The sequence below is a fragment of the Bos mutus genome, chromosome 9 (assembly GCF_027580195.1).
Source record: "Bos mutus isolate GX-2022 chromosome 9, NWIPB_WYAK_1.1, whole genome shotgun sequence".
Lineage (NCBI taxonomy): Eukaryota > Metazoa > Chordata > Mammalia > Artiodactyla > Bovidae > Bos > Bos mutus.
Window position 1 is genome coordinate 39,138,225 of NC_091625.1, and position 22,180 is coordinate 39,160,404.

At 33.6% G+C, this 22,180-nt stretch overlaps 1 protein-coding gene across 8 annotated transcripts in view; it reads left to right on the forward strand.

Moving 5' to 3' along the window:
- The window catches only part of REV3L (REV3 like, DNA directed polymerase zeta catalytic subunit), a 180,017-nt gene that overhangs the window by 102,008 nt on the left and 55,829 nt on the right, over window positions 1-22,180 (forward strand). For all 8 annotated transcript variants that reach the window (XM_070376418.1, XM_070376420.1, XM_070376419.1 and 5 more), the window contains 7 exons: window positions 2,833-2,975; window positions 3,619-7,789; window positions 10,965-11,875; window positions 13,661-13,740; window positions 15,059-15,184; window positions 19,022-19,214; window positions 21,070-21,181. In XM_070376418.1, the coding sequence (XP_070232519.1) occupies window positions 2,833-2,975; window positions 3,619-7,789; window positions 10,965-11,875; window positions 13,661-13,740; window positions 15,059-15,184; window positions 19,022-19,214; window positions 21,070-21,181 (5,736 nt within the window). The remainder of the gene's footprint in view (window positions 1-2,832; window positions 2,976-3,618; window positions 7,790-10,964; window positions 11,876-13,660; window positions 13,741-15,058; window positions 15,185-19,021; window positions 19,215-21,069; window positions 21,182-22,180) is intronic.

Genomic DNA, 22,180 nt, shown 5'->3' on the forward strand with positions numbered 1-22,180 from the left:
ATGGATATTAAATTTTATCAAAAGCTTTTTCTGCATCTGTTGAGATGATCAGATGGTCTTTATTCTTCAATTTGTTAATGTGGTGTAATCACATTGACTTGCGAATACTGAAAAATCCTTGCGTTCCTGGGGTAAATCCTACTTGAACATGGTGTATGGTACTCAGTGTATTGCTGGAGTCAGTTTGTAAGTATTTTGTTGAGGATTTTTGAATCTATTTTTATTAGTAATACTAGCCTATAATTTTCTTTTTATATGGTATCCTTGTCTAGTTTTTGTATCATGGTGCTGGTGGCCTCATAGAATGAGTTTGAGATGATGGCTATTAACTAAAACTATTGTGGTAATCATTTCACAATGTATGTAAATCAAGCCTTTATGCTGTGCATCAAAAATTCATAGTCATTTGTGTCAATTATATCTCAATAATGATAAAAATAAAGTTAGGTTTAATCTCTTTAAATGTTCCAAAATTTTAAATATGACCTCAATCTCATATTTAACTTGCCTTCCTGTACATCTCTATCTGTTGTTAAACTTATCTAGTTTGGGCAGTGTTATTATTTATCTGGAAAGCAAACCACTTTTTAACTGGTTGTCTTGTTTCTAGTTCTGCTCCCCTGTAATAGGAGTGATAATTATGATTATTAAATGAACACTTCGTGGGCATTTACAAAGGGAAGCAGAAAATATAAAGACCCTTTATGAGTTCAACTCATGCTCTACTGTCTTTATATCTTTTCAAAATATGGTTACTTAGGGAAATGGAATAGTCGACTGAGTCTAATTTCAGCCAGATGTTTAACAAAGTCCTACATAACATCCTTATAGATAAGAAGGATGGTAGTAGTGACTGATTAGATCGGTTCATAGGGAACTTGCATGATTTTGCATTCAAAAACCACTTAAATGCTTGCTTTGTGCCAAATGTCATGCTTGATTCAATTGAGATTGTCAGAAACATTGGAGATTGATAATTCATTGAATGACAAAATACAGATTCAAAAATATCTTGAAACTGAAAAGATGATGCCTAATAAGGTGTAGGGTCATAGGCTTTTTTGTTCAGTCAGTCAGTTTCACAAATATAGACTAGGTAGACCTACAATTCATTCTAGACTTAACAGTTTCTGTGGGAAAGCCATAAATTGTACTTTATTAAGAGCACAGTAAATCTGTAGTGTATGATTGCCAAAATAGTGAATTTAATTATTGATTACCAGATGTACCTGGGGTAACATTTATTAGTCTGACAGATTTTGGGTTTTATTAGTAAAATAATTATAGTATTTATTTGATGTATTGAAATCTTGCTGTAATAAGTTGGGTTGCTTCTTTTATATTTCAGCAAAGTTTGTTAATTATTTGATATTTTTATTTGATTGATCATGTGGCATCAATGAAGCATTTTTCTTATTTCCATTTGTTTTTCTTTTGTCTTTGTTGTTCTTTCATTGTTTTATTTTGATATTGTCCCTTTGATTCTTACCTTCAATCTATTATTAGCATTTCTTCTACAGTTTCTTAGATTATATCTGGTTTAGCTATTTAAATTTTCATGCCCATATTAAATAGATACGCATTCAAATATGTAACATTCTTGTAAAATCACCATCTTCTTATTCCCAGTAGTGCCAACATGTTTAAAATAATAGGCCTCGTTTATCCCATAATGATTTAATGTTTGTGTATTCATTGACTGGATCATTTCTGTGAAAATCACCCTGAGGTTAACCTTGGAAAAATATCTTGAACATTTATAAAAGTATATTAGAGAAAGATTGATAGAAGTATAGTATCTAGAATGGGAGTCATTTAATTTCTGCTTGTATATTGGATATTATATTCTGCCCCAAGTACAAAATTTTAAGCATACTGAAAAAGTAAAGTGAAAGAAGAAGAACACTAGAAGGATTTGTGAGCACCGTCACTTTTAAAGAACAGTGGAAAGAATAGATAATATTTACTCTAATTAGAAAAGAATTATGAAACAAATGATAAAAATCCCTTCAAATATTTTAAAAGTTATCATGTGGAACATGGCATAGATATGCTACATATGGCTACACAGGACAAAGGCAGAAATGAAAAATTTTTGTATAATATAGGAAGAAAGTTATTAACAGTTTGAGCCATTAATAATTTTTATTTGGAAAAGGTTTAATGAAAAAATTATTCTACATATAATAAAGTAATATTTTCAAGACAAGTGAAAGAAAAAGGTGTGGGCAGAAAATAAGTTTGCCCATCCAGATGGAAGGGAAAATATCAAGCTATGATCTAGTGAAAAATGTAAATTGGTTGGAGATAGAACTTAAGGGGAGTATCCATCTGGACTTCACAGTCCATCTGCATTCCTCAGTAACCATGCTTTTACAGCTCCTGCTGGGATTGACTCAATACCTGTACTGCTTCCTAGCCTATCTGTCTGACCCCTTTTATTTTCTCTTTCATCCCTGACCTGAATAACCCCTTGCCTGTCTTTTTATTTGTTTTTTCCAATCATAATGTAGTAATTGTGTATCTATGGAGACTTCTTAGAATATCCTAAAATGCCACCTTTTTACAAATTACCAGGTACTCACCTAAGCTGTTATATGTGTATATTTAATGATAAGATAAAGGGGACAATATAAGGAAGAACATAACTAGATATGGTAATCCAGGACATTGTGGAGCTGTGAATATAGGAATGGTGGTATCTTCTAGTTTTAATTTTCAGATCTGCTTTGTTCAGTTTTACTATTATAGTGTCAAATTAGGCAAATTATTTGAGTCTGAGATGCTTTTTTCTAATACTCATACTCACTGATGAATCTTAATATTCCCTAGATCACTGTGCAGAAATACCCATAGAAGCTCAACAGAAGAAGATGATTCATCTTCAGAAGAAGAAATGGAATGGAGTAATAATAGTTTGCTTCTAGCCAATCTTTCTATACCTCAGTTAGATGGAACTGCAGATGAAAATAGTGGTAAGTAAACTAGTCTACTGTGAGCATTTTGTTATGTAGGGGCTGAAGATATATTTGATTTTGAAAAATATAATCACAGTTGGCTAAGTGAGACTATGACAACACTGTTAGATTTTGTCCTTCTCAAGGATGTTTTCTTTTGAGAGAATGTAGATAAAATATGTCTTTTCTCATTTCTAAGAGGATAGCTTTTATCAATCACTGATTAGAGCTTTATAAACTTTAATCAGTTTATCGTAACATTTAACCATAGAAAACTATAAGAAATATGCTTAGCTTATTTAAAGTGATAATGCAAAAAAAGAGTGATACTGCAAAGATGTGTGTTATTTTATGGAAACTTTCCAAGGCAATGAGATTTTTCCCCTTATTCTCTCAAAAAGCATGAATATTGATACCATCTGTTTTTAATCAAAGGCATATGTGTTTAAAATAATGACTAATAGTCAAATGTAACTAACTCTCGATTATTCAGATTGAGATATCCTAGTATGAAAACGACCTTTCTGTTGAGTTAACTATTTTAAACATACAACTGTAATTTCATATAACTTGTTTCATGGTGATAGCATCATGATATAGGAAAATATTTTAAAAATTAGAAGAGTTGAAGTTAAGCAAATTCTTTTTTTCCTCATTTCAGACAATCCACTGAACAATGAAAATTCTAGAACCCACTCTTCTGTGATTGCAACAAGCAAGCTATCAGTAAAACCTTCCATCTTTCACAAAGATGCTGCTACATTAGAGCCCCCATCTTCTGCTAAGATTACCTTTCAGTGTAAACACACAAGTGCCCTTTCTTCCCATGTTTTGAACAAGGAAGATTTAATTGAAGACCTTTCACAGCCAAGCAAACTAGAGAAAAGTCTAGATCATTCAGTCACTTCTTTTACAAATGAAAGCACTTACTCTATGAAATATCCTGGATCTTTAAGCAGTTCTGTCCATCCAGAAAACTCTCATAAAGAGAGTGGTAAGAAAGATGTCCTCCCAGTATCTTCCTGTGAAAGTAGTACTTTTGATTATGAAGACAATATTCCACCTGTTACAAGACAAATACCAAGTAGAAAGTATACAAACATTAGGAAAATTGATAAGGATGCCCCTTTTATACATATGAGCCGTCACACTAATGAAAGTACATTGGGCAAAAATTCTTTGAACTTTTCTGACTTAAATCATTCAAAGAGTAAATTATCCTCTGAAGGAAATGAAAAAGGAAACAGCACAGCTCTGAATAGTTTATTCCCTTCATCATTAAATGAAAATTGTGAATTGCTGTCTTGCTCAGGGGAAAATAGAACTATGATGCATTCTCTTGATAGCATTGCTGATGAAAGTGGACTAAATAAACTTAAAATTAGATATGAAGAATTTCAAGAACATAAAACAGAAAAACCAAGCCTCAGCCAGCAAGCAGCACATTATATGTTTTTTCCCAGTGTTGTTCTCTCTAATTGTCTCAGTAGGCCCCAAAAGCTCTCTCCTGTCACATATAAACTACAACCTGGCAATAAACAGTCCCGGTTAAAAATGAATAAAAAGAAGCTTTCGGGTCATCAAGAGACTTCTACCAAAACTGCTGAGACTGGATCCTCAAAAGATAATTATATACAAAATAATCCTTGTAATAGTAATAATTCTGAGAAAGATAATGTATTGGCTAGCGATTTAATTAAGGTCACCCGTGGAACTTTTGAAAATAAAACATCTACAGACAGTTTTGTAGACTGTCACTTTGGAGAAGGAACCTTAGAAACTGAGCAGTCCTTTGGATTGTATGGAAATAAATATACCCTTAGAGCCAAACGCAAGGTAAATTATGAGAATGAAGATAATGAGTCAAGTTTTGTAACACACAGCTCAAAAATTAGCCTACCTCATCCCATGGAAATTGGTGAAAGTTTAGATGGAACTCTCAAATCTCGAAAACGCAGAAAAATGTCTAAAAAGTTGCCCCCTGTCATCATAAAGTACATTATTATTAATAGGTTTAGAGGGAGGAAAAATATGCTTGTGAAACTAGGAAAAATAGACTCTAAAGAAAAACAAGTAATATTAACAGAGGAAAAAATGGAACTGTATAAAAAACTTGCACCTTTGAAAGATTTTTGGCCAAAAGTTCCTGACTCCCCTGCAACCAAATATCCCATTTATCCATTAACACCAAAGAAAAGTCACAGAAGAAAATCAAAACATAAGTCTGCTAAGAAAAAAACTGGTAGACAACAAAGGACAAATAGTGAAAATATTAGAAGAACTTTGTCTTTCAGGAAAAAACGGTCACATGCTATTCTTTCTCCTCCTTCACCATCTTATAATGCTGAAACCGAAGACTGTGACTCAAATTATAGTGATGTTATGTCTAAACTAGGTTTTCTTTCTGAGAGAAGCACAAGTCCCATAAACTCTTCTCCACCTCGCTGCTGGTCTCCCACAGATCCAAGAGCTGAAGAAATTATGGCTGCTGCCGATAAAGAAGCAATGCTTTTTAAGGGTCCTAATGTATATAATAGTAAGACTGTTAATTCCCGTATAGGAAAAAATAGTCGAGCAAGAATGCAGGTTAAGAAATCAAAAACAAAGCTTGTTAATCCCTCTACAGTTTCTAAGAAAAGGAACAAACGAAATCAGACAAATAAACTAGTAGATGATGGAAAAAAGAAACCAAGAGCAAAACAGAAACAAAAAACAAATGAGAAAAGTACACCAAGAAAGCATACAACACTAAAGGAAGAAAAACTAAAATCTCAAGCTGGTACTGAAGTGAAATTTGTGCTGAAACATCAGAATGGGCCTGAGACCGCAGATAATTCTGGAGGCTCTCAACTACTTTTTAAACAGAAAGATGTGTCATTAATGGGCTCTGCTATAGATCATCCTCTTTCTGCTCCTATCCCCACTGGAATTCATGCACAACAGAATTTATCTGGCTGCTTTTCTTCTTTCCTAGAAAGCAAGAAACCTGTAGATTTGCAGGCCTTCCCCAGTTCACGAGATGATGTGAATTCTTCTGTTGTTTGTAGTTCTTTAGGACCTGGAATCTCAAAAATTAATGTTCAGCGATCTCATTGTCAAAATACTATGTTTACTCTAAAAGAATCAAGCTTGATTCAAAAAAATATATTTGACCTTTCAAACCATTTGTCTCAGGTAGCACAGAGTACACAGATGTCTTCTGGTATAATGTCTCCAAAGATAGAAGAGAATGCAAATATACAAAAAAGCTATTTGTCATCTCTTGGAAAGTTAAATGAATATCGTAATTCCCTAGAGTCAAAGCCAGACCAGACGTATGCCCCTAATTTTTTGCATTGCAAAGATAGTCAGCAGCAGATTGTGTGCATGGCAGAACGTTCAAAGCACAGTGAAACTTGTTCTCCAGGAAATGCAGCTTCAGAAGAAAGTCAGATGCCTAATAATTGCTTTGTAACTTCTTTGAGAAGTCCAATCAAACAAATAGCTTGGGAGCAAAAACAAAGGGGTTTTATTTTAGACATGTCAAACTTTAAACCTGAAAGGGTAAAGCAAAAGCCATTGTCAGAAGCAGTTTCACAAACCAAAGCACTTTCTCAATGTAGGAATCGAAATATGTCAACACCTTCAGCATTTGGTGAAGGACAGTCTGGACTGGCAGTTCTAAAAGAATTGTTGCAAAAAAGACAACAGAAAGCACAAAATGGAAATAGTATACAAGACCCATTATCTAATAAACAGCAGCCAAACAAAAATATCTCTGTTTCCCTTGAGCATAACAAATCAGTTAAACGAACACGATCAGTAACATCTCCAAGAAAACCTCGAACTCCCAGAAGTACAAAACCTAAAGAAAAAATTCCCAAACTTCTTAAAGTAGACTCTCTAAATTTACAAAACTCTGGCCAATTGGATAATTCCCTATCAGATGATAGTCCCATCTTCTTTTCAGATCCAGGTTTTGAAAGTTGTTATTCACTTGAAGATAGCTTGTCCCCTGAACATAATTACAATTTTGATATTAATACAATAGGTCAAACTGGATTTTGTAGTTTTTATTCTGGAAGTCAGTTTGTCCCAGCTGATCAGAATTTGCCTCAGAAGTTCCTAAGTGATGCAGTTCAGGATCTTTTCCCAGGACAAACTGTAGAAAAAACTGAGTTTTTAAGTCATGATAACCAGAAATGTGATGAAGACAAACATCATGCCTCAGACTCAACCGCATGGATTCGATCTGGTACTCTAAGTCCTGAACTATTTGAGAAATCACCCATAGATAGCAATGAGAATCATCGCAACAATCAGTGGAAAAATACCTTTCATCCTCTAACATCTCGGTCTAATTCAATTATGGAGACTTTCTGTATTCAGCAGTCAGAGAACTGTCTAAATGAAAAATCCAGATTAAATAGGAGTTCAATAAGCAAAGAAGTGTTTCTTAGCCTCTCACAGCCGGGCAGTTCAGACTGGATTCAAAGTCATACCAGAAAAGAAATGGGGCAGTCTCTTGATGCAGTCAATACTTCTTTTACTACAATACTATCCTCCCCTGATGGTGAACTTGTAGATGCAGCCTCTGAAGATTTAGAATTGTATGTTTCAAGAAACACTGATGTGTTGACACCAACTCCGGATAGTTCGCCAAGGTCTACCAGCTCTCCCTCGCAATCTAAAAACGGCAGTTTCACTCCTCGAACTGCTCACATTCTGAAACCACTTATGTCCCCACCAAGTAGGGAAGAAATTATGGCAACTTTGTTGGATCATGACCTTTCAGAAACCATTTACCAAGAACCATTTTGCAGTAATCCTTCTGATGTACCAGAAAAGCCCAGGTAATCAGAATTCTTTTTCCCCTTGGGTCACTCTGAATAATTACAATGTATGTAACAAAATTTGGTAACTGAGTACTACTTTCTCTCTGATACTGTATTTGTAAGTATATCATTATGAAAACAATTTTGTAATTATGGACATATTAAAAGAATTCACAAACTGGGTGGATAGTTGTACCCAGAGAAATTTATTTAAATTGATCAGTGTTGGTCTTGGATCTGTTATTTTGCAATGCATCAACATTAAAGGATTAGAGACTGTCTATGACATGATGCCAAGAAGGATGTCATAATACTTTTATAGTATTATCATTTTAAAGATGGTATTTAAGTGGTAAGCTTTCATAATTTTAAGAACTTTTTAAAAAAAGTTTGAAAATAAGCATACATATGTTTTAAATACTCTTAAGGATATTTCTCTAAATGAAGATTATTTTAAGTTGTTTCTATTACATACACTCTCTTTTCATATTGCCAGCATCTTCATTCATATTGTTACTGTTGTTGTACATTTATTAGGAGTACAAGATGGACTTTGATTCCCCTCATCTCTTCTTTTAAGAATCTTTTCAGAAAAGTGATAAACAGAGAGACAGATCCATGCACACACAAAGCCAGTAGCAAAAGGTGAAGGTTTATAAATAGACCACAGCCCTGGCCTATTTATAAATCAGTAGTTAAGTAGGTATCCTATCCTGCCTGCATCACCAAGGTAGAACATACCTGATAAGCGCTAAACTGGAGGACAAGGCTTAATCCAAGAAGTTTAAGGGATGGCTTTGGGCCCTGCCCCTGTGTCTTTGATCCTGTTTACCTAATCAGTTGCAGAGAGAGGCAGTTCATTTCAGCCATCCAGTCAGAAGCAGAGCAGAATTGCCAGGACTGCTGAGGCAGACCCTGCTTAATCTAAATGATGGAAGGAGATAGGATGTGCCAGCAAAGGCAACAGGCCACACTGCATGTATGCATTGACCTTGAGCAGCACTGTGTTCCTTACCCTACTGAAACAGACAGTGAATGCCAGGCTTTTTACCCAGCAGATTAGCAGTAATTTCTGCAAGAGTCCATTTAAGAAAGGGGTGAGAAAAAGTGATCAGAAATACAGAGTAGAAGTTCCGTCCTCTAAGGATTTGAAGTGAAAGGTAGAAAATCCCTCACCCTGCCTCACCCCCGCACTGCCTGGCACATAGTTTTGCTGTTCTTTTGTGCCTGGTACCCACATTTGGTTTTTTAACATGAATGGAACTCTTTATTTCACTGTCAGAATATATGAATGTATGTTCCTTAGCCATTAGTTTCCATTATTTTGGGGACTTTGACTTTACCAGTAGTGATTATGGTTTATTTTTTCATCTGTATTTTCTTCCTTAGCCTTGCACATCTTCTTAATTCTTAGTTAACTTAGCATGTCCTAGTCATTTATTCTGTGTTACTATTAATTGTTGTCCAACTTTGGCGCTTATTCTGCAGTTGAAATAAAAGGATATGATAGTCATTATATTTGAAATTTGTACCCTATACAAAGTTTTCTAATTAAAAACTATGTATTCACTGTAGAAAATTTAGGAAAAGAAGAAATAAAAATGACACCATTTCTCTACCTAGTAACAACCATTATTACTATTTTAATGTTTTCATTTTTCAGTATAGTTTTTATTTTGTTTTATTGATGTGTTCTTACTATAATCACAATATTATGTTGAAACTGATTCACTCACCACTATAATGTAAACATTTTCCAAATTTATGAGTGTCTTGAAACATCATTTTAAATGACTGCATAATATTTTATCACATGCATATTACTAGACAGAAACGTTGTTCTCTGTTTGGCTACTATAGAGAATTATGTGATACCGTCTTCATAAAGCATTTCTTGTATTTTGGAGTCTTTACTTAAAACTCTCAAAATAGGATGACTGAAAAATTTAAGGCTCTTGATATATATTACAGCATGAGTTGTAGCAGTTAGCATGCTGCTGACAATATCCAAGAAAGCTGAACTTACCACACCTCAGCAATTTTTGCTTATCTTTTACTTCATTATGATCTCTGTATTATTAATATTAGAGTTGGGTATAGTCACATATGTGTACTCATTTCCTTCGATAACAATAATTCTCCTAATTTTTCATAAAGCTGCAACGTAGGTACAGGGAAGGTGCTAATCCTGATTATGGAGTTAACTAGTAAGAGCTAGAATCTTTCCATATATAGGGGGAAAGGAAATGTGGTAACTCTGGTGCTGTTCCTGCAGCTCCAGTAAAAAATAAGAATTCAGTTCATTGAGTTTTATCTAAAAGTGACCAGGTCATTTGGGAAATCATGCCCTACAAGAAGTAATTGCAGAAACTAAGAATGATCTTCATACTCATGAAAGAGATACCATGAAGAAGAAAAAGTAATATTATGTTGCTGCAGAAGGCATAAATACATGACCTATGGATAGGTTAGAGAACGAAATTTAGCTTAATACTTACAGTAACTATTAGAAACGAGGCCAGGTTTCCTTTTAAGTAGTGATTCTTCACATACATTAGTAGCATTTAACCTATGTGCACCTTGCCAACTGCTAAATTCTTACGTTAGTATTAACCTTTTTCATGTAAAGGGGAGAAAGAATTACGGTAGTTTACGTCAATTGTGTGTGACTTTTGTAATGTTTGAGGGAATTTGGCAGGGTATAAAGACTTGTTTGAACTGACAGGCTTTGCTAGACTGCTGCATAGAGAGTAGAGAATGTATAAAGAGGTTATAGATAAAATCTGGGGTATAGTCTCTGATGATAAATTCTTCCAGCATTTTAATTCTTATATGGTGACAGTGGAAAGTTATTTAAGATGAATAGAGGAAAGGAATCGGATGTGTCTGTACCATCTCCTAAAAAGAAGGCTTCATTGGACACTTTCTTTCCCTGGTATTGATGATACCTTCCAAAGGAAGTTAATTTAGTAGTCATATACCTGTTAGAAAAAGCATATTGAGACTAAAGATAGAATGTACCTGCATAAAATATATGTTTGTGGAGGTTGGGGCATAGGATGTGGAAATGGAAGAAAGAAATAAGCATTTTTAAAACTCCAAAAAGAACTTTTAAAAATCTCTAAGTTAAGGAGCTAAATATTTTGGTAATTTTTCTTTGAGACAAAACAGTTCTAAAATATGTTGTTTATAGGGAGATCGGCGGACGGCTTCTCATGGTAGAAACTCGACTTCCAAATGATCTGGCTGAGTTTGAGGGAGACTTTTCTTTGGAAGGACTTCGTCTATGGAAAACAGCCTTCTCAGCAATGACTCAAAATCCAAGACCTGGGTCACCCCCTCGCAATGGCCAAGCAGTTGTCAATAAAGGATCAAGTAATAACCGTAAAATGGCTGAAGATAAAAAAATTGTGATCATGCCTTGCAAATGTGCCCCAAGTCGACAACTGGTTCAGGCATGGCTTCAAGCCAAAGAAGAATATGAACGTTCCAAGAAACTGTCTAAAACGGAGCCAAGTGGAGTTGTAAAATCTGCTGAAGACTTCAGCTCTTCAGTTAATCCAGATGACAGACCTGTAGCGCCTCCAAAAATGGATACAACTCCACATACACTCCCCACTACAGCACATACCAAGGAAGATGTTGACAATTCTCAGATTGCTTTACAAGCGCCAACCACAGAATGCCATCAGACTGCAAGTGAAAGTCAGACGCTGCCACTAGTTGCTTCTGCAGGTGATGCTGAGAAAGATCAGGATGATGACGATGACTATTACATTAGTTATAGCTCTCCTGATTCTCCAGCAATTCCCCCTTGGCAACAGGCAGCATCCCCAGACTCCAAAACATTAAATGGAGATGAGAGACCCTCATCACCAGTAGGGGACCTGCATTCTCTGACTATTGAGAACTTACTAAAGCCTGTAAAAGATGGTGTACAGAAGAGCCCCTGCACTGAGTCCCAGGAGCCTCTAGTGATATCCCCAGTTAATGTTAGGACAAGAACTGAGATATGTGAATCACTTTGCCTTCATAGTACACCAATCATACAGAGAAAACTAGAAAGGCTTCCTGAGGCAACTGGCCTTAGCCCTTTGTCAACAGGTAAGTTTACAAATAACAAAGTCACCATGGAGCTCTTCAGATACCAGAAATGAAAGCAGCATTGACTATGTAATGAAAATCAGAGCTTTTTAAATGTAATTTTAGCTCAGCTAATGAGAGGTTATTGTTATTTTATCCTGTCTTAGATATCATCACATGATAACTTTTTTATCTTTCTGCTGTGAAATATACTCACATCTGTTTCCATCCTTTCTTCTTGCCTTCTGGGTAAAATGTAGGAGCCCTCTCAGAAACCTTATCTTCTTTCTCAACTTAATTTCCTACTGGCTTTGATGTATATCCAGATATTTCCCACCCTGTAAAATAGAAAACCAAACACCTGTCTTGACCTTCTGTCTTTTAGCCTGTACTCTTTTTCCTCTCACTTAAAGCCAAATTTCTTAAAAGATCTCTCTGAGTTGATAGCTCTATTGCTTTACATCATACTCATTTGTCAGCCCACTCTAAACTGGATTCTGCCCCCATCAATTCACCAGTATGGATCTTGTGAAGATTCTCTGCGATCTTCATGTAGCTAAATCCAGTGGATGTTTTTCAGTCTTTCTATCGCATGCCCTCCAAGCAGCCCTTGTTCTTATGACCACACCTTCCTTCTTAGAGCTGCTTCTCCCTTTGGCTCTACCCCTACTTCTCTGTTTCTTCCCACTTGCTTTCCTTTGAAGTTTACCTCATATTCTCAGTTATTATCTAAATATTGTAGTTTATTAGGGCTTAGCCTTAAGCTTTCTTTACTCTGTGTTCTCTCAATGACCTAGTTCCTGCCCACAGAATTGATAATTCACAAATTTTAATTTCTAGTTTAGAATTCTCTTTAAAGCTTCAGAATGCTATATCCAGCTACCTTTGGCATTTCTACTTGAATGCTCAAAAGCACCACAAGGTCAGTATTTTTTAAACTTAGTTTATGATCTCATTGTATCCATTCACTACCAATCACCTAGCACGCTTTATACACACGCATACATGCCCACACATTGAAAACTGTTCCTAATTTGAATGGACAGTACCACGAGTTCTGTCACTGAGTTACACGGGTCAGAAACAGTGGTCTTATTTATAATATCACCTGATTCCCTCACTGCCCATCCTGTGGTTTTCACACTTCTTTGTTTCCTAAATTACCCAAAACTCTCTGCCTCTGTCTACCAAACCAAGCCCTCATCTCTCACCTGGGCTTCTACCCTAGCCTTCTTATTCACCCTTAACAATTTCCAGTTTTTTTGTTTGGTAATCAGGGAAAATTCCCACTCTTTTCCTAGTTAATTTCTATTCTTTCTTTGTATTTTAGCTCAAAAAAGCTCTCCAAATTCCCTGACTAGATAAAATTTCTCAATTATCTTCTGCTTTGTTGTACTTATCCCAGTTATAATTTTACTTTTCTATATGTATTTGATCAATGTCTGATTCTCTCTCTAGACCTCACAAGGGTACAAGATTATTTTTTTCTTCATCTTCATAAATACTTGATAAGTCAGTGAATAAATGGATTAAATGGTTCCCTAGGGTAATAACTGAGGAATAAAATCCAACAACTAAAATCTAAATGTTTTTATTTAATAGTACAAATATTAAAAGTTATTTTAGTGTGGGAATCACAGGTTGGAATCAGTTTCATTTTTAAATTGTGAAATCTTTGTGAAGAATTTATAAGACAATACTCATGAATGGTACCTAAGAGTTGGAACAACAAAAATTAAAAAAAAACAAAAACACTGAAGCAGGCAATTTTGATTTGTATGTTAAATATAAAATTTGTTTCTACAGAACCAAAAACCCAGAAATTGAGTCATAAGAAAGGAAGTAATACTGACGCTCTTAGAAGAGTACTCTTAACACAAGCAAAGGTAACTATGCTAAACATATTTAAAGATCAGTGGAAGATCCATTCTTATTCTTGGATTTCAGTTAGATAATTGATAACTTTGTGTCTCAATTTTTTAATAATTTTATTATATTTTTGCATCATTTATTTACATGTCTTTGAGACAACAAGAAATTGCCTAATTAAAAAAATTTTTTTTTGTTGTTGGGATCTAAAAGATTCTTATATGTAAATACAAATATTACAGAGAAAGTGAATATGATAGCCAAAATGTGGATTATGAGGATACAAATACATTAACTGATTACTGGCAAAATCAGAACAATCCAATGACAGCAGAGCTCAAGTAAGTGATTTTTGATCCCACCAAAAGTATATCCTTTTTCTTGGTTTATTTTTTCTCAAATATAGCATTATTGATTTTTCAGTTCATTTTGCTAAATATCAAAGGAAAGCAACATTATTAATTACCAAAACTCTGAAAAATCATAAATGTCTTTATTCAAATACTAAAAATTGTTGTAATACTTAACTGGAAATACATGGTTATGTGAAAAAAAGTATGCATTAGACATGTATCCTTAGAAATATATGATAGAGATCACTTCTGTATTGGCCACTTCTCATAAATATCATTAACTACATAAAATATATTTTAGTATTTCTATTTTGAGATTACAAATGCTTTTTAAAACTATCATTTTTAAATCAGTATTGAATTAAAAGTCATATATATTAAAAACAAGTATGAGTGCTCTATGAACATAAATCAACACTTTCAGGAAAATGATTAATGGATTTGGAAATCAGAATATATATTTTTTTTTATTTAAAAAAAATAGATTCCATTCTTTCTAACCCCTTGAAAATAATACTTTAGTTTATCTTTCAGATACATGTTGTATTAGGGTAAAATACAAACCCACAGTTTTAAATCTTTTATACATTTTTAGCCAGACTACTTGCAAATATATTGCTTGCTTGCTTGCTTGTCATATTTCCAAGAAAGGTCAAGATAAATGTCCATGTGGTACAAATGTCAACTCTCTACAAAGCTATTATTTTCTGTATTTGGGGTTTGTAAACTCAAGAATCAATATATGGTTGACTTACAGATTATATCAGATATTTCTACACATACCCAGTTCTGGTATCTTGAGTTACTAGCCTGAAAAAATGCAAATAAAATACTTAAGTTTCTTCTTTTGCTTAAGGAGATGGTACTAGTTTATCATGTATTACTAAATGCATAAAGTTATCTAAGCAGAAATAAGTAATCAAAAGAAAGGAAATGATTGCTCATTATTTTTTTCTGGCTCTGTGTGTTTTTTTTTTAATAGAATCAATTTGCAGCAGTAAATACCCCAAAGAAAGAAACTTCTCAGATTGATGGACCATCCTTAAACAATACTTATGGTTTCAAAGTCAGCATACAAAACTTAGAGGAGGCGAAAGCTTTACACGAGGTAAAACTGCAACAGTAAGGACACATACACATTTCAACTCTTACGTTTTATTCTGTGGTACAAGTACAGAAATTTTTTACAGAGAGAGGACTACACTGAATTCTATACCTATTCATCTTTATCTTGTTCTTATTATCCTTACTATTTTATGTATTTGTATGAAACAGAGAAACTTTTAAAGTAGTCATCAGTTATTGAGACTGCTTTGTGGTTTCACAATTTTCTCAAACCTTATACCTGAAATTTTTAAAAAGAAGCTAAAATTTAGAAAACATTTCTCAGCTATTTGAAACTCTGTATATTACTCTGGGATTGTTATATTACCATGTTATATCACATCCCTACCTACTTGTATTGTCTGTTTGGTTGACTTAGTGAATTATTGTTTGTACAGTTCATTTGTTCATGTAATCTTTATAACCTAGTTATCTTCACAGCACAAACCATATGCAAAGACTAGGAAGCTATCTTGAAAAAAATGTACATTCTTACTGGAGAATATGTATGAATGGTTCACTGTAAATTTATCTGTATTCACTGTTAATTTATCTGTGTTTACTGTAAATATTTCTGTAAAGAAGACACAACTCAGAACAATGTCTGATTGGCCCATAGGTGAAATTAGAATATATTTTCATTGTTTATTTGTGTGCCGTCAGAATGGTAGCTACTAACATCATGTTTATTGAGAATTTTAAGTTCGGCTTACATATCTAGGAATGAAATTTTAATTTCATTTAATTTTAAGTAATTTATTTCCATTACAACGTTTGCAGCCTCACTGAGATGTGCCATAAATGTAAAATGCATACTGATTTCAAAGACTTAAGAGGAAAAAAGAATATGAAATACCTTATTAGTAATTTTTTATATTGATTACATGTTGAATGGGTAGTTTTGATATATTGATTATGTGAAAATATTTTAAATTAATTTAACCTATTTTTTAATGTGAGTACTGGAAAATTTTAAATTATGAATGTGATTTTCATATTTCTTTGGGTCAGTACTGGTTTATACAGTTGTTTTATGTCTTTGCCCTTATAGCTAAGAATATGATTTTTTTGGTTGGGTTTTTGGTCTCCAATAGGTTCTATCTTCTGAGGATTAGATGAGTTGACTAAGAAAAATTTAAATATTGTCCTCATTTTTACCCTAACTTTGATCTAAGATTTTTACTTTTTTAGAATTAGATCAGAACATAGTCTACCTAATAGTTTATTTGCACATTTCTTCATTCAGCAGCATTCATTTAGTTCCTGTTTTATATCTGATTCTATACTATCCCCTGAAGCTCAGATAAATTAAGTAACAAGCTCAGGAATGTTTATCTTATCAAGTACACACCCAAAATTCAAAAGTTAAAGAAAATACTTTGTAAAAAATATTTATTAAAGCAAATGTGATAGACCTTTACAAAAAGACATGTTGCGTTTGATTTTTTTCTGTTATTATCTGAAAAACGTATTTTCCTTCTTATACTGTTGTTTTATTCTATGTAACCCTATTTTAGAATCTTGGGCCTTCTTGAAGTTAAAATCTCTCTGAAGGTCTGGCAAGTTGCTCGTAGCTTCCTCACATGCTTTTTGTGTCTCAAGACACAGTCCAAATAGCCACCTGGTGGTCAGATAGGGAATGCACCAAAATAAAACTACTGTACTCCATTCCCTTTACTAGGAAATTGTGCTCCAAGCATTTTTCCTCTTTTCCATTACCCTGGGCTAATCTCTCTTTCTCTCTTCTACATATAAAGTACTCAGTGCAGAAAAAGAGGTTTGTATTCCCTTTTCTTACCCCCTTCTTTACTGATTACACTCGGTAAATCTCTCTCCATCTCTTCATTCCATATGTTGGCTTAAAAAAAGTACCCCTAAGAACTATAATGCATTTTATATTGAGGAGTGAAAAGGCAAAATTGGAGTGTGAAATTTGGCCTAGTGTATAACTAAATCAACCTCCAGAACTCTTTTGGCCCGAAATTGTCTTCAGTCTTCTCCATAGTTTTTCCACATGTTCCTTCTTTTCTAATTAAACTGATTTTTTGTTTTGTTTAGGTTTAGGGAGACGGTTTCCATTTCACAATTTTTGGAGATTTGTTTTATTCCATATGCCTTATACATGCATAATTAATGTTCTTTATATTTTAAAAAGTACTTAATAACAAATTTACTGATGAATGCATGCACTATTACATGTACATGGTAAAAAACTTCAAGACAAAAATATTTACATTGAAAGTAAGCTTCTCTCCCATATGAATTCCCTTCCCCCAAAACAGTAAACAGTTTTGTGTTTTTTGTCTCTTTGCAGACATTTTCTATGCATGTGCTTAACATTTTTTATATATGTGGAAGCATATTACACTCATTTATTCCATTTATCACTGTATTATGGTGATCTTTCCATATTAGGACATATAGATCTGGTTCATTCTTTTCAAAATGTTAAAGGTTACAGAGTATTCATTCTGTGTAGCATTTATGTATGCCACCTAATTTATTGGCAGTAACCAGTTCCAAACTGATAGAGATTTAGGTTTTTAGTCGTTTATAATTTATAAAAACTGAAAATAGTATCATCTTAGTAAACATCTTTGTGCATTTTGTGCATATATTTTGGCCACATAGTATATCTACTGGATACATTCTCAGGAGTAGGAATGCTAGATTGAAGGACATGTCTTGTTTTTAATTGAAATAGTTGATTTACAATATTATATGTTTCAGGTATATAGTGATTCAATACTTTTATAGATGGTACTCCATTTAAAATTATTATAAAATAATCGCTGTATTTCCTTGTGCTGTATAATATATCCTTGTTGCTTATTTATTTTATACAAAATATTTTGTATCTCTTAATCCTCTATCCCATCGTGACCTTCCCGCCTTCTCTTCCCAGTGGTAACCACTAATTTGTTCTGTCCTTATAAAATTTTGATTGATATTATTTAGTTGTCCTCCAGAGATACCTACTAAATTCTACTCCCATCGCTAAGGAGAATTTCTGCATTTACATTTCAACAGATGGCATGCACGATAAATACAAAATATAGATCCTTTATTAAATTAAGGTGACCTGAATAATTGCAGTATTGTAACAGTACTCTCCTATTTTCCACTGCCAGATATCTGTATATCACTGGTACAGTAATGGCTATAATTCCAGCTGTAATCATGAATCCAATCTATATCTTTTTTCCTTATCCAGAGTTTATTCTTATTTAACTCTGTCTTAGAGAAGTAAGTAAGGATTACTGTTAAGTGTTTTTATTGGCATAGGAAGTTAAGTGTAAAAAGCAAAAGTATTACATTTTTTGGATTACATGTCAAAGAGAAAATGTACATGGTCAAAAAACTGGCTGTTGTATTTGACATCTTAGAATTCTTATGATTTTTGTTTTCAGGAAAAACTATTTTAAAAATTGTCTATTATATATGAAAGTCTAAGTAACTCTCAGAGAATTAACAAGTAGGAGTTTCAAACTAAAAAGTAGAACTCTTTTGAATTTAAAGTACAGGTAGAACAATAGTTAACTGAATGGAAAGTAAAAAGTAATAGACTTTGCTTTGAATGTACCTTTTGGCCTAGTCATTCTTTCTCAAATAGAAATTGAGAGGCACTGCATGTACTCTAGAGAGAGTTTTTAAAAGAAAAACATGAATTGATTTAATCTGATCTTACAACTAAAAACCTAGTTTTAATTTGTGAATGTGTCCTATATAGCATTTTTCTGTAATTTTACACATGTATTTCCTCAGAGCCTTAGTGAAACATACTACTTTCAGTTTGTCTCAAAAAAATGCTTAAAACCATGGTATTTATTTCCTTTTATAGATACAAAATCTTACCCTAATCAGTGTGGAATTACATGCTCGAACTAGACGAGACTTAGAACCAGATCCTGAATTTGACCCAATCTGTGCTCTGTTCTACTGCATCTCATCTGACACTCCACTACCGGATACAGACAAAACAGAACTCACAGGTGTAATAGTGATTGATAAAGACAAGACAGTGTCTAGTCAAGGTATTGATCATTTTTATTAATTTTATACCTACATACCCTAGGAAGTATGTAGGCTTCCCTGGTGTCTCAGACGGTAAAGCATCTGCCTGCAGTGCAGGAGGTCTGGGTTTGATCCCTGGATTGGGAAGATCCCCTGGAGAAGGAAATGCCTAGGCACTCTGGTATTCTTGCCTGGAGAATTCCGTGGACCAGGGAGCCTGGCAGACTACAGTCCAGGGGGTCCCAAAAAGTTGGATACGACTGAGGGACTAACACTTTCACTTTCACACGAGGAAGAACCTTGTGTTGGGGCAGTTTCTTTGCTCAGGGTCTAAACCAAACAAGCATAAAGAACTCCTCTCTACCTCATGGTTAGGAACTTCCTCAAATAGTACTATTTTGTTGATTATGCATCTGTGAGTTTCCTACCATGCACATCTTACAGTCTGTTATTGTGTCAGATTAAAATAACTAATTCCCTGGTGTTAAACAGAACTTTAAATACTAGGATACATTCACCTTGGCTTTGATGTATATTGTTTTAGCTATTGCTGTATTCAGTTTGCCACTGTTATATTAGGATGCGTGCACCTATGTTCATGAAGAATTCTGGCATTTAATTTTCATTTCTTATATTGTGCTCATAAAACTTTGGTAATAAAGTTTTGCTAGCCTTAAAAAAAGAACTTCTCTCTAAATGTTTGCTGAGGTGGGAATAGGAGGTGTTGTATATAATTTGGTCTTAGATTCATTATTCTTGAATTACTGTTAGAAGTTAGAAGCAGTACAATATAAACAGCTTAATAAAATTTCCAATTAGCATATCTAATTTGATCTAAATATTATATAAAATACTAATTGTTACTGTTGAATTCAAATGATATTATATCTATACGTTGGGTAGACAGTCCTCCTTATATATACATGCTGGTATTTTGTTGCTAATACAGAGTTTTTCTTTGCTTTAAGAAGTTAAGTTATGGACTTTCCTGGTGGTCCAGTGATTAAGACTCCACCCTTCCAGTGCAGGGAGTACAGGTTCCAATCCCTGGTCAAGGAACTAAGATCCCACATGCCATGCAGTGTGGCCAAAAATTTTTTTTTAAATTTTTAACTTACTACTGTAAGTTAATGGCTTGCAAACTACTTAAAGTATATTCCAATTTTGTTGATATTTCTCTATAAATACATTAAGTTCAGAGGTTTTTCATATAGGATACCACATAAGGCATTTTATAAAATACCAAGTGTTCTTTGGCAGTTTTAAATAGTAATATCTGAATTCAGTCAATTGAGGAGGAAGGTTTAACGGAACAAAACTGTTCAGGAATTTGCAGTTTAATCAATGATGTGCTTGAGCTGGCTTGTACCAGCTCATGAGCCAGTTGCTAAATTTTCATGAATTTTTTGAAGTAGTTGATGTCACATTGGTAATTTGAATTTAGCCATGGTCAGAATTTCTCATGTCTTAGAAATAGGCAAGCAGTACAAATCAGGGCTCCCCCTAACGCCCCCTCCATGGAGAGGTGCTTGTCAACGTTTTCCAGCATACCACTAATTAAAATATTTTCTACTAAGCAAAGCTCTTCCTATAAAAAGAGATAAAGTAATAAAATTTCTTTTTGGGTGACATGTTATCTAGGGAATTTTGTGAATATAGACTTTTAGTAAAATAGCTGAAAACATAAAATTTGAATTTTCAGTTGCAAATTGTGCTAGAAAGAAAACCTTTAAGAAAATTTTCAGGAAACAATTATGTGTTTACTTTGGGGAAGCTGTCTTATTTTAAAATATTCTAGTTGTATAATTTTACTCAAAAGTAAGATAATATTACTTAACACAATTATATATAATAAACATTTTGTTTATTTCTTAGATATCAGATATCAGACCCCATTACTTATTAGATCTGGAATCACAGGACTACAAGTTACCTATGCTGCTGATGAGAAGACACTTTTTCAAGAAATTGCAAATATAATAAAGAGGTATTGTTTTTATTTTATGATTTTTCCAGTCCTTTTGTGCTATTGCTGAGTAATGTAGGTGAAGGTAAAAAAGAGAAAGTGAGTCACTTCCTGTGGCCCTTGAAAGAAAAGTTATTCTAGAAAGGATTTTGCTCTCATCTCCAATCACCATCATCATTTCCATCAGATTAGGGATAAAAAAAAGAATATTCTATTCTCAAGACTGAGGGGCCAGTGAAAGACAAATACTAGCTTAGCTTCTAGCTTTTTCCAGTTAGATTTTAGCATTTTTCTGTGGTGATGAAATAATAACTATAAAGTTAAATTGTATCATTGATTAAATAGGGTTCTACTCTAGGAACCACCATTTCAATACCTTTTTACTTTTTTTTTTTTTTTTAAGAAAATGTTTTCTGAGTTCTAAACAAATCTGTATTTCCAAAATTTTGGATTATAATCTGTTCATAAATCTAGGACTATCTGGTACATACCCTTTTGTGTACATAATTTCTTAAAAATCTCTTTTGACCATTTGATGTTGGCTTTGATGCTTGATAGTAGAATCTTGTCAAAATGTATGAAAACAATGTTTTACCAAAGCTGTTTTAATTTAAAAATAAAACAATTAAGTGAATCTCTTTTGCATGTTCTCAAGAGTATAACTCTTAGTAGCGATGTGTTTCACTTTTCTAGAAACTTAAAACTTCTGCCTGTTGCTAGGTTTAGGTTTTTAAATGCCTAAAAGCAGGCTGGAAAATAACTCTTTGGATTCTGATGTATGGATAAAAGCTGTCCTTGAGCATGTTGTTAAACCCAACCCTTTCTGTTTTGCTTTGGAAAACTTTTTCCTGTAAAAGTGAGATGATATACTGTATTAAAGATCAGTGATGATATTTTACTGACTCAACATCTGATTGAATCCCAAATGGGTTAACACAATCTATTTTGAAAATTAGAACCTAGAAGGGTATGATGAGGTGGGAGGGAGGTTCAAGAGATATGGGACATATGTATACTACT